Source organism: Neurospora tetraspora (assembly GCF_033439725.1).
Source record: "Neurospora tetraspora strain CBS 560.94 chromosome Unknown B0H65scaffold_4, whole genome shotgun sequence".
Taxonomy (NCBI): Eukaryota; Fungi; Ascomycota; class Sordariomycetes; order Sordariales; family Sordariaceae; genus Neurospora; species Neurospora tetraspora.
Genome location: NW_026944386.1, coordinates 1,745,845 through 1,757,939, shown reverse-complemented (window position 1 = coordinate 1,757,939; position 12,095 = coordinate 1,745,845). Strand labels below are relative to the sequence as shown.

At 53.7% G+C, this 12,095-nt stretch overlaps 2 protein-coding genes across 2 annotated transcripts; one reads left to right on the top strand and one right to left on the bottom strand.

Moving 5' to 3' along the window:
- Positions 1 to 2,075: 2,075 nt before the first annotated feature.
- On the bottom strand, positions 2,076 to 7,989 carry B0H65DRAFT_508752 (alpha-glucan branching enzyme; the record flags this gene model as incomplete). Its single annotated transcript, XM_062828254.1, has 13 exons — positions 2,076 to 2,770; positions 2,832 to 3,325; positions 3,409 to 3,430; positions 3,495 to 3,576; positions 3,663 to 3,748; positions 4,020 to 4,171; positions 5,586 to 6,161; positions 6,216 to 6,551; positions 6,604 to 7,295; positions 7,364 to 7,479; positions 7,543 to 7,642; positions 7,716 to 7,861; positions 7,905 to 7,989. 13 exons carry the CDS (start codon positions 7,987 to 7,989, stop codon positions 2,076 to 2,078), a joined length of 3,582 nt encoding a protein of 1,193 aa, XP_062681561.1.
- Positions 7,990 to 9,369: 1,380 nt separating this feature from the next.
- Positions 9,370 to 11,986, top strand: B0H65DRAFT_465040 (P-loop containing nucleoside triphosphate hydrolase protein). Its single transcript, XM_062826787.1, has 2 exons — positions 9,370 to 10,579; positions 10,647 to 11,986. Exons 1-2 carry the CDS (start codon positions 9,798 to 9,800, stop codon positions 11,782 to 11,784), a joined length of 1,920 nt encoding a protein of 639 aa, XP_062681560.1. The 5' UTR covers positions 9,370 to 9,797; the 3' UTR covers positions 11,785 to 11,986.
- The last annotated feature ends 109 nt before the right edge of the window (positions 11,987 to 12,095 follow it).

Genomic DNA, 12,095 nt, shown 5'->3' with positions numbered 1-12,095 from the left:
TCCGTGTAATCGCTCGTCGTGTACCCCTTCGCCGGGTAATCCTTCAGTTCCGTTCCGTATTTCCCCTCGGCGCCCCATTCACCGTCCCCCCTCCTTCTACTCCCGGAACACCCCCAAAACATTCGTCCACTACTTCACCTGCTCCCCATAATTATTCGAACTAACCGTCCCATCAGCACTTCCATGCCAAATCTGCATCCTCGTGGTCTCCTACCTTCATACCCACCGGGGGTACATATTCCGTGCTGCTGTATTCCCCCACTGCTGGGCGGGCACTCGCTCGTGAGCTGCCTCCAGTCCTCCAGAACAACTATTATTCCGAATAGCTCGCTACACCCCCCCTCGCGAGCTACTACTCAACAAACATTAAACCCGCCGCTGCACCAGACTCCCGGGAGTAAGCGCTCACCACGCTTAATATCAACCCGGGGTAAGATAAGTACATGTAGCCGCGAGGACATTAGCCATCCATCATAGCCCCAGCACCTGAACTCCCCCCCCCGTCACGTACACACCCACCCCCCTTTTCCACTGTGGTCCCAAATCTCTCTCCATCCCGTACATAATCATGTTGGCAATAGCTAGCCTGCGAGTCACCACCCCGGCCCAAGTGCGTTAGAGACTAGACTAACTGACGAGAGGAAAACGTCCCAGTAGGTTCCGTCGGTTGTGAGGGGAGGACGGCCAGATGAGTGGTGATGTAACTAACCTTTTCGGTCCAGTCGGAGCCGGACGCCCATTCAGGGGATTTTTGGGTGTTGTGGAAGTAAGACTGGCTGGGCGGTGGATTGGACAGGACAGGAGTGGAGGAGTATGATTAGGAAGGGAGTCAGGGATGTAGATGTACCTGTTTGGAGGATGGTGGTAAGGCGTCAGTTCTCCCTGCTGAGTTTGGTTTGGTTTGGGGTGATGGGCAGGATGGATGGAATAGAATGGTTATGGGGGAGAGCAGGGGGATGTCGGGATGTAGTTTGAGTACTTAGTGACAGAAAGAAGAAGGACAGAGGTGAGTGAGTGACAGAACTAAACCTAATAAAAGAGACGGAGAGGGAGAGGGGAGCTGCGAGAAAGAAGGTTGTGTGTGGTGAAAAGGGGGTGTCAACAACCAGACTAGACTACCTGCCATCCCCCAAGCTCCTCCCTCCGCTTCCGTCACTCGTAGACAGGTGACCATATCCAGCAAGCAAGCAATCAAGCTATGAAGAAGGAAAGATAAAACCCACATATCAACCTTGCTCGTCGCATTATTCGGATAGTTAGTTCACCTTAGTCAACTGACTGAGCCCCCAAGGCCAACGGGAGTGGCTACCAAAGCCCTAAAAGAGACTTTGGAGATACATCTATCTTGTCGAGCAAAACTGCAAGTCTCTCCTCCTCCCCAACGGGTAAAAGACAAGGAGATTGGGAGGGCAAGAGTCGTAGGCCCCCCGGCCTTCTCTCACTTAACCAAGAAGAGATGGAGGAAAGGAAACCATGGTCTTTATACCTACCCATCCCTAGTACCTAGACTTCATTGCAGCAACTCGATATCCATCATGAGCCACAGCTACTTCAGTAGCAGAGAATAATTCCACCGATCCTATGGACAACCACGACCGTCAAAGACAAATCAAGCTTTGCTCATACCGACATGAGTAGATTAATCTGGGGTAATGGAGTTCTCTGAAGATCAGGCAGTTGAACTGGATGCCGAGCACTATACATGGGAGAGCTAAGCAGACGTGGGCAAGGTGGTGAATGGCTGGCTGGTCATGAGAGGGTTCAGGAAACGGCTAAAGACGAGAAGAAAATCAGCCAAGGAACGGGGATAAGAGCAGTATAAGCTCACCCAAGGACATCTCACTCGTGCTCAACATGTCACATCACATTCAGAGCACATCGGTTGAGTTCATTCACGTAATATTCATAACAAGACAAGAGCTTTTTATCGCGCACAAAAACAGGCAAGGTATATAGAGGAAAAAAGGAACTTCATTTGATACACAGCTCATAGGAGGAACGTCCCGAAAAACCTTTCTTTACTCTATACACAGGCCATCGTTTCCGTCCCGATTTTGAACTCCCGCATTAAACGCTTAAGCACTGCCCTCAAGCTCAGCAAGGATCTTCTCACCCTTGGCGCGAGCAGAGGCGAAGTCGCCAACCATGTAGAAGGCACCCTCGGGGAGGTCATCACCCTCACCAGCGAGAATGGCCTTGAAGGAGGCAATGGTGTCCTTAAGGTCAACGAGCTTACCCTCGATACCAGTGAAGACCTGAGCGACAGTGAAAGGCTGGCTGAGGAAACGCTGGATCTTACGGGCACGCTCGACGGTGAGCTTATCGGCCTCGGAAAGTTCGTCCATACCAAGAATGGCAATGATATCCTGGAGGGACTTGTACTCCTGGAGGATCTGCTGGACGCGGGTGGCGGTGGCGTAGTGCTCCTCACCGACGATACGGGGGTCGAGCATACGGGACTTGGAGTCGAGGGGATCGACGGCGGGGTAGATACCCAACTCAGAGATACCACGGGACAAGACAGTGGTGGCGTCCAAATGGGCGAAGGTGGTGGCGGGGGCAGGATCAGTCAAATCGTCAGCAGGGACGTAGACGGCCTGGACAGAGGTAATGGAACCCTTGGTGGTGGTGGTAATGCGCTCCTGCATCTGACCCATGTCGACGGCGAGAGTGGGCTGGTAACCGACGGCAGAGGGAATACGACCGAGAAGAGCGGACACCTCGGAACCGGCCTGGGTGAAGCGGAAAATGTTGTCAATGAAGAGCAACACTGTACATCTCGTTAGCAACGTTTCCCCGTCAAGCGGCAAAATTTTCCCAGAACAACATACCATCCTGACCCTCCTCATCACGGAAGTACTCGGCAATGGTGAGACCAGTAAGGGCGACACGGGCACGAGCTCCGGGGGGCTCGTTCATCTGACCGAAGACAAGAGCGACCTTGGAGTCACCATCGAGCTGAATGACGGAGGTCTCCTGCATTTCGTGGTACAGATCGTTACCCTCACGGGTACGCTCACCGACACCAGTGAAGACGGAGTAACCACCGTGAGCCTTGGCGATGTTGTTGATGAGCTCCTGAATGAAGACAGTCTTGCCGACACCGGCACCACCGAAGAGACCAATCTTTCCACCACGAGCGTAGGGGGCGAGGAGATCGACGACCTTGATACCAGTGACGAGAATCTCGGCAGTGGTGGACTGCTCAACGAACTCGGGAGCCTCGGCGTGGATAGGGCGGAACTTGTCGGTCTTGATGGGACCGCGCTCGTCGATGGGGTCACCAGTGACGTTGATGATACGGCCAAGGGTGGCAGGGCCGACACTACACTTTTGCGTCAGTAAAACAGCTCCCTTCGCGGTTGCTTGTCCGCGTTTCGCGGCAAGCTCAGAAATGGGGAAACCCACGGGATGGTGATGGGAGCACCAGCTGTAATATCATGTTAGCGAATCTGTCCAAAATGCCTGATATCGGGATAACAAGAGGAGCTTACTGTCGGAGGCCTTGGCACCACGAACGAGACCCTCAGTACCGTCCATGGCAATGCATCTCACGACGCTCTCGCCAAGATGTTGCTGCGGGGCTGGTTAGCGCATTCGTTGGGCTAAACTAATCCCGCTGATCGTCCTCGGGGTTGATGAGGCCATTTTCTTCCACGTACCGAGACCTCGAGGATGAGCTTCTGGCCATTGTTCTGGGTCTCAAGGGCGTTGAGAATGGGAGGGAGCTTGTCGGTATCGAACTTGACTGTTGGGCGGGAGCGGGGTCAGTATACAGAGCGAGCGTCGTGACCGGACGGGGACGAGGCCACGGCGCGGGCGTAGTTGGAGGTTGTTGATATTACTGACCATCGACGACGGCACCTGTGGTGAGAAAGTAGCGCGGTTAGCAAGCAAAGTTTTCATAAAGCCGGTATATCCCGGAGATATGTCGTCGACGGGTAGGGTTGGGTCCCGAATCCCGTGTCGTCGAGGTTGGGCGACGAGGACATGTCGTGCCCGAGGAGGGAGATGCTTACCAATGACCTGGTAGATCTTGCCATCACCAACACCGGCGGAGCTGGCGAATCTGCTGAGGGCAGGGATACGGTTGAGGGCAGCCGGGCGGACGGCGCGACGAGACGCCGCCGCAAAGGAAGGACGGGCAGTCCGGGCGAAGGCGGAAATGCCGCTATATTGAGAGAAGAGGAAGGCCAACTATCAGCTTTCCGGACGTCGCTCGGGTCTCCAATTGGGCGTGATCCATGTCGAGAGAGGTGACGCGGCACACGGACTCACTCACCTCTTGAACATCTTGACGATGATTAAGCGCGACGATGGTGGATGTGGGAGGAAAAGGTGGCTGCTTTGAAAGGGAAAGAAACGGGTTCGAAAATCTCTCGACGAGCTTCGGTTAGAAGCTGCGGAGCTCCCAGCAAGACCACGTGATTTGCTCGGAGCCAAAAAGTGAGGGAAAAGTCGAGCAAAGTCGTCTAAAAGTGGGGAAGCTGGCACCTCTCGTCCAATCGAGTGCTGGCAACACTCCCGTCCTTGGCCTTGCCTCACTTCCAGTTGTCGTCCACATTTCAGGTCTTGCTCTTGCTGTGATGGAGGTTGGTTGGTTGCCATTCAATCTGGACTTCTTGGTGGTTGCTGCTACAAATTGCCATACATTCACCATCCAGACCACCTAGCCATTTCCACACTACTTCCGCCGCCTCTGCCACTGGTTGCATGCACACTCTCTAGACTTTCCACTTCCCCAAGGACACCTTCGTCACTTTCCAAGACCTGTTCTGGAGCTGCCACGCCTTCAATGGGTCAGCGGAAACTGGAGTTTTATGGAACTGCTGCTCCCCAGACAAACGCACGGTTTCCATTGCGGTTTTTCCCGCTCCTCCCAGCTCGTTAGTTCGAAAAGGTCTCCCGTCGCCGCACGTCACTGGCCCATCTTCTGCAGCAAATCGAAACATCCGCCGCCCGCACTTTCGTCCCGCACTACACAAACCGCCAATTTTGATCTTTTTTTCCCCCAATTGCCAGCTTGGGAATGCGCCAATCACCGTAATGTTCCGAACATCGACGTCGTCACCAAACATCACAACCACCACTTTAACAGCAGCTAGCTTCAACAACATGCAAATCAACGCCACGATAACAACAGCAAAGCAGAAGCTTTTCGATGTCTGAACTTGATGCATTGACATTTCTCTTAGATGTCTTTAACCTCTGGAATACGACTTTTAAAAACATGAAGCTTGCCGACCGATTCATATAAATAAAACAAAAACAGCACTATTCATGCCGACCGGTTTTCCCTGTCCAAATCTTCTATGGCGCACGACAATACGTACGATGCTTTCCTACGCTTGTGGCCGCCACCCGGCCGCTGTAATTCTCATCACACGCACTTGAACAACGGATGGGATATCTGGTTATTCACACCTTACTCTGAAAGGGTGGACTCGAGTGCAAGGACCTGGGAACCGTAAATTAGTCAACCATTCAGAGCCAAGATGCAATGGGCTGCAGCATAACGAGGGAAACTTACAATGGCTGTCCTGGCCGGAATGTACACATGGGTGCTGTTCTTGCGGTTGTTCCACGGAAGGTCGGAAGTGAAGAAGCGAGTCTGGGGATCGAGACGGTTGAAGCCACCGTGCTCCTTGGTATCAGAATCGAGAACGATGCGGTAGGTGCCCTCTTGCTCAATACCGATGCGGTAGTCGGTGTAGCTGTTGGAGTGGTGGAAGTTGAAGACAAAGACCAAGCCGGCGCGCTCAAAGACGATGACCTTATCGCCCTCGTGCTTGAGAGAGATGTAGGCCTGTGGGGCGTGCAACCAGCCGTACTTGTCCTCGGTCAGGTTCATCGACCTGTCAAAGTTGTTGAGGTACTGGTAACGCAAAAGACCATCTTCCGTAAGGTTGAGCTGGCGCCTGGCGTACCAGAACGAGTTCTGGTTGCCCTCACGGGGGAAGTCAAGCCACTCGGGGTGGCCGAACTCGTTGCCTTCAAAGTTGAGGTAACCCTCACCTCCCAGGGAATGGGTAAGGAGACGGATCAACTTGTGCAGTGCCATGCCGCGGTCAATGACCGGGGTCAGAGGCGTGAGGGTAGACATGTTGGTGTACAACTCGGCATCGCAGAGATGCATCATGAGGGTCTTGTCACCGACGAGCCTGTTTGAGCGTTAGCTTGAGTCGGAATATGTTGCCACGAGGTAGGTCACTTACGCTTGATCGTGACTCTCACAATAAGCAATGGTCTTCTCGCCGTGACGCCTGTTTGTCAGGGTCCAAGTGATAGCGCCAATATCCCACTCCTCGTCCTTCTTCTCCTTCAGGATCTTGATCCACATGTCGGGAATGGCCATCGCGAGTCTGTAGTCGAAGCCAACACCTCCTAGGGAGAGTGGGAGACACAGAGCCGGCATTCCTGATACATCCTCGGCAACGGTGATGACCTCGGAGTATAGTTGGTGAAGCATCTCGTTGGCGAGCATGAGGTAAACAACCGCCTCCTCATCAACGTCAGGGCCGAAGTACTCGTGGTAGCCACCAGAGAAACCACTGGGTACGGTTAGCCAAGGTCAAATTCATCATTGGGAAACAGATAACTTACGTTCCGATACCGTGGTGGAGGTAAAGCATGCTCGTCACACCATCGAATCTGAAACCATCAAAGGAGTACTCATCCATCCAGAACCTAAGGTTGCTGAGCAAGAACCTCATAACCTCGTGATGACCGTAGTTGAAAAGCCTGCTGTCCCAAAGATCATGCTTGCCCCTGCCGCCACCATGGAAGTACTGGTGATCGGTACCATCAAACTCGTTCAAGCCATCAAGGACGTTCTTGGAGGCGTGACTGTGGACGACATCGAGCAACACGGCGATGCCCATGGCATGGGCAGTATCTACCAACTCCTTGAGATCCTCGGGCGGGCCGTATCTGCTGCTTGCCGCGAAGAAGCTGTTCACCTGATATCCGAAACTGGCATAGTAGGCGTGCTCCATGATGGCCATGAGCTGAATTGCGTTGTATCCCAGGCTCTTGATGCGGGGAAGCATGTTCTTGGTGAAGTTCTTATAGGTAGCCACCTTGCACTCCGGGGAGGAAATGCCGACGTGAGCCTCGTAGATCCTGAGGCTTTCCGGCTTTGACGGCCTCTTGTGCTTGAATGTGTATCTTTCGGATTGGGGAGGGTTCCAGAACCGCGCCTCATATGCGGGCGAGACTGAGAGGTCCTGGGTGACATATTTGATCCATGCTGGCAGTCTGTCGACCCATTGGCCGTCGGGGAGTTCGAGGGTGATCTGTCAGGAGATAAGCATTAGTACATTGTGACACAATTGGCGTGGCATAGGCCGAAATGTTTACATACCTTGATCTTGGAGTTGTGGGGGATAGCTGGTTGCCCGTTGGCCGTGGGAGGAATTGTGATCTCAAAGACGCCGTACTCGTTCTTCTTCATGGGGTGAGCGTTCCTATCCCAGTTGTCTAATGAGTGTCAGATAAAGTCCCCTAACTCTCAGTACCTTGCTCTTGGGTCATGACACTTACTGAATTCGCCAATAAGGGAGGCTTGTTTGGCATTGGGGGCCCATTCTCTGTATGTGATGCTGTTGTCCTTGTTGACGTTCAAACCAAAGACCTCGGTACCCTGCAGTCGTACGTGTGTCAGCGGCTTTGGTAGCTTCAACAGGAATTGGGACGAAGGCAGGTTTATGACTGACCCTGCTGAACTTCTCCAAACCGCCTTCTGTCTTATTGATGGTATCGATCCAAGACTGGGCTTTGGAATAGCGCCTCTTGAGAGTATCCTGGAACGGCTCGAGCCAGGGGTCAATGCTCAAGACACCTGCATCGTCTGTATCAGCTTCTGGCGATCTTTAAGAGGAATGAGGGAATGAGGGGAGACATACCGGTGCCATCCTTGGGAATACCGCTGTTGGCAACGGTGCCGCCGTTAACCAGCGTGTTGGAGGAGTTGTCTGAGATGTCGTTCATGTTGACAGCTGCTGTGGTTGGTGTTAGGTGTAGAAAAGGACAGAAGCACGCCCAGAAACAAGTCTAGAAGAGTGGAGGAGAAGCGATGGGTTTTAAGCGCTTGGAGGATGGGGTGAATATCAGGTACCACTCTAGTTAGCCCGTTTCTCGGAGCTTCTTTAGTAGTGGAAAGCGGCCCAATGGAGACACACTTTTGACGTCTAAGTTGAATGGGATGTCGTAGAGGAGGGGACGGGAGGGGAGAACAAGTAGGTGGTAGTCAGGTAAGAGTTGGGTCGGAAGGTGCAAATAACAGAGACTGCTCGCTTATTATAACGAGAACCCAATCACTCTTTTAGAAGCGCTTGCAGTAGTGTAGCCCAAGATAAGGAAGATTGTCTCGAAGGCGAAAAAAGATGGATGCAATGAAGTTGTTGGAGGATGGAATACTACCTTGGCTTTGCTTGTTTGGGTTACGGGCAGGGGACGGCGGAAGAACCCTCTTTGCGTGCTAGATCCACGGTGATGACTCCGGGTCTTTTTTCTCTTTGGACTTGGACGAGTCCCGTTCGAGGATAGACTAGCTTCTGGTGTCTCAGTAGTTGGTAGTCAGAGTAGCAGTGTTATGCCCATTGATGTTTAGTGAGTGGCGGCGACAAAAGAGACGATTTGATGACAGGAGGGGAGCTTCAACAGATTTGGACATGGATAACTGTTGACTGTTGGCCTGGGGAAGCTGTCCAAAGAGGTTATGCTTAATTACATCATGGGCTCCTGATGCAGGTTCAAAACCCAACTAGCAAAAACCTAACCCAATCTTATTGCCTAGAGCCACCTATTTTTTCACCTCCCTTGTTAGCTTCAGGTCAGTGAAAAGGCCATCCTTTCTAGCTTCCCATTTACCCCTGATCGGGTCTCTTGTTGAGATGCACGATATCTGTCTTCACAGACGCAGGGCAGGTCGCAGTCAGGTCGCTTTCTGTACGCCGTCGCATGTATGTCATTTCATTCTGACCAGAGGCGGAAGCATGGTTGGGCTTCTGGGCGTTTATCAAAAGCTGGCGAACTGGAGCTCTTCAGGTGGAGCTTCTTTCGCTTCATGGAGGGCGGGGGCGGAGGGGCAACTGGCTGGAGGCAACTGGCGGGGCTCAGAGGTCGGCGAGAGGAGGGGAAGCTGCTCCCCTTTCCGTTTCGGGTTCTTGCTGCCAGTCAACGGCCTGACAGCAGTCTGACACTGCAAGGCAGGTCCTGGTCAGCTCAGCAAGCACCAAAGTTCCAGGCTCAAACCATTTGCCGGCCCAGCTGTGCAGTGGCAGCTGCTTGCCAGTGCAGGCACCCCGGTGCAGGTGGGCTCCCCGAGCATCTCTCCCCCGCATCTCCAACGAACCTCCGCATCCGCATCATCAGTGTGCTCTCATTGCCTGCCCGTGCACTCTGGAGGTGAGCACCCCTTGCGGCCAGCCGAGTCATATCTCTTCCTACAGCTCAACACACGTACCTCTCCCTTTGCTTGAGACGTGATTGGCGTCGCGACGACTCTCCGTCTCTATTCTCTGTCCTAATTGGATCGCAAACACCATAACCAGACCTTGTGATGATGCATTGTCTGTAATTGAAAGCGCCCCTTGTTCACTTGCTATTGTCGCATCTCCTTCGCAACCCCTTCGCAACCGTGCCTCTACGGCAGACCGATTCCGATTCCGATTGCGATCCCGCTCCTCGACCCTCCACCACGTCCCCGAACTGCCACCTCCCGTTGACACCTCCCGTTCCATCAATCTGCCCTCGACCGTGACGAACCTGGGCATGCCTGCCGTTCCGGCCTTATAATGCTGGTCCTACCAAGGGCCGTTCGCCGTGCCTCGTCCGTCGCTGTCCCAATGTTCACCGCAAGAACCCTCGCATCGCAGCATCTCGCCCGGCTGCGATATATATCCTATTCGTCCCGCCTTTCCCTTTCTCCCCGTCGCTCCCAATCCTTCAACAATCAGGGCTTTACCTCGAGCTATGACCCGAACAACGAGAATGGCCGAGGCCCGATATTCTCCAACAAGGCCAGCTTTGGCGTCCCCCAATTCTACCCGCGCGATCTGAAGCGGCGCGTAGACGATTACGTGGTCGGACAGGATCGCGCAAAGAAGACAATATGTTCCGTCATCTTCAACCATTACCAGAATATTCGCCGTCGTCAACATCACGAAATCCAGGACCAGCGCCAGCGTGAAAAGTTGCAGCGACAAAGATATGCTCGAGATAATAGAGACAGAGATATTGAAGGCTACAGTGGTAGCAGCAGCAACAGGGACATACATCCTGTCGAAGGTGGGCGACGGTCATCTGTTGAACCCTGGCTTGACCCTCCCCCGAAACCGCGGCGGCAATGGGCTGATAAGCGCATACTTGAAGACGAGTTTCCGGGCCACCACGAGTCCGTCCTGGGGACACACCGTGACCGAGGTGACCATCCCATGGTTGAGAACCACTTTGAGACGCCCTCTATTGATGACTTTTACATCCCCGAGGACCCCAATGCTCCTCAGCGCGTAAAGATTGACAAGAGTAACCTCTTGCTGATAGGACCAACCGGTGTGGGCAAGACGTATATCCTAGAGTGAGCGGGACTCTCCCTTTCTTTGTGCTTATGCCCCCGTGTCGCATGCTTATCTGCCATGTACCAGAACCCTGAGCAAGAAGCTCAACGTGCCCTTTACGATAAGCGATTGTAACTCGTTCACACAGGCCGGCTATATCGGACAAGATGTGGAAGCATGCATCGAGCGTCTCCTCATAGAAGCGAACTACGACGTCAAGGCCGCCGAACATGGAATAGTCGTGTTGGACGAGTTTGACAAGATCGCAAGACGGGAAACTGTCAACGGGAGAGATGTTGGCGGTGAGGGTGTCCAGCAGGCTCTCTTGAAGCTTGTCGAGGGTACCAAGGTCACCGTCAATGTTAAGGATCATCGGTCGTCACGGCCGCCGCCGCCTCCCAACCTCAACATCTCGACACCCGGCTACGGACCAGCTAGCACCACGCCGTCTGCTACTCCTGGCAAAGTTGAACAGTACATTGTGGACACCAGCAACATTCTGTTTGTCTTTTGCGGTGCCTTTGTCGGGCTTGACAAGACTGTCCTTAGGCGGGTCGCAAAGCCATCGATAGGCTTCGGCGCTGAAGTCAGAAACCATCGTGGCTCTTCCATGTCCGGCAGTCACGATATTCTTCCTCCCGAGCTGTACAGCCATCTACCGCACCAGCCTCCGACGATGCCGGTCGACCTGTCAGGTGGAAGCCTGGCTTCTTCGGGCGGTAGTGGCTTCACTCCGCTTGATCTGGCCTCACCGGCCGATCTCCAGGCCTTTGGGTTTATCCCCGAACTCATCGGCCGTCTTCATAACATCTGCGCTCTAAGTCCTCTCTCTCTTGACGAGCTCTACCGCATCCTCACGGAACCGCGTAACAGCCTGGTAGCGCAGTACACAGCCCTCTTCGAGACGTACCCCAGCAAGCTGTACTTCACTCGCAAGGCGCTGTATGCCATTGCCGAAAGAGCGGCCAAGAACGAGACAGGCGCCAGAGGGTTAAAGATGGAGATGGAGCGCGTGCTGGCAGAGCCCATGTACGATGCGCCCATGCCATATGTGCTCATCACAGAGGGCTGTGTCAAGGGGACGGAGAAGGCCGGTTACTGGGGTAAGGACGGTAGGCTAGAGCTAGAGAGGATGATGGCGGAGGAGGAACAGAAGGGGCTTGGACAGGGACCGGTAGAAGGAGGGTTTGAAAGGATGAGGGAGGGGGGACAGAGTGGTGCATAGGTATGGCCTGGGTTGCTATTTACTTTCCCTTTGCTCTAAGGCGTTGGTTTGGAGGGGGTTAACGGTCCACGGTACCGTCTCGCGACGGGGTCAGAATGCTTGGGGCACACAGTACATACGCATTCGATGGATATAGTATAACAACGGCATAGCAGCAGAGTTGTAATTGAACTACTGTACAGCAAATCTACATAATCACCGGAGCCGTCGTCGTCGTTCTGATACTCGACCTCGACAACCTCATCGTTCCCCGGATTGCATCATAGGGTAGGACTGCGTTATCGGAGTGCTGATAAGCGCTTATCGGCCGA

Bases quoted from the DNA above. Each gene is read 5' to 3' on its own strand.
- B0H65DRAFT_465040 (XM_062826787.1), top strand. From the start codon at position 9,798: ATGCTGGTCCTACCAAGGGCCGTTCGCCGTGCCTCGTCCGTCGCTGTC. The intron at 10,580-10,646 runs GTGAGCGGGACT...GCCATGTACCAG, and splicing joins GGCAAGACGTATATCCTAGA to AACCCTGAGCAAGAAGCTCA.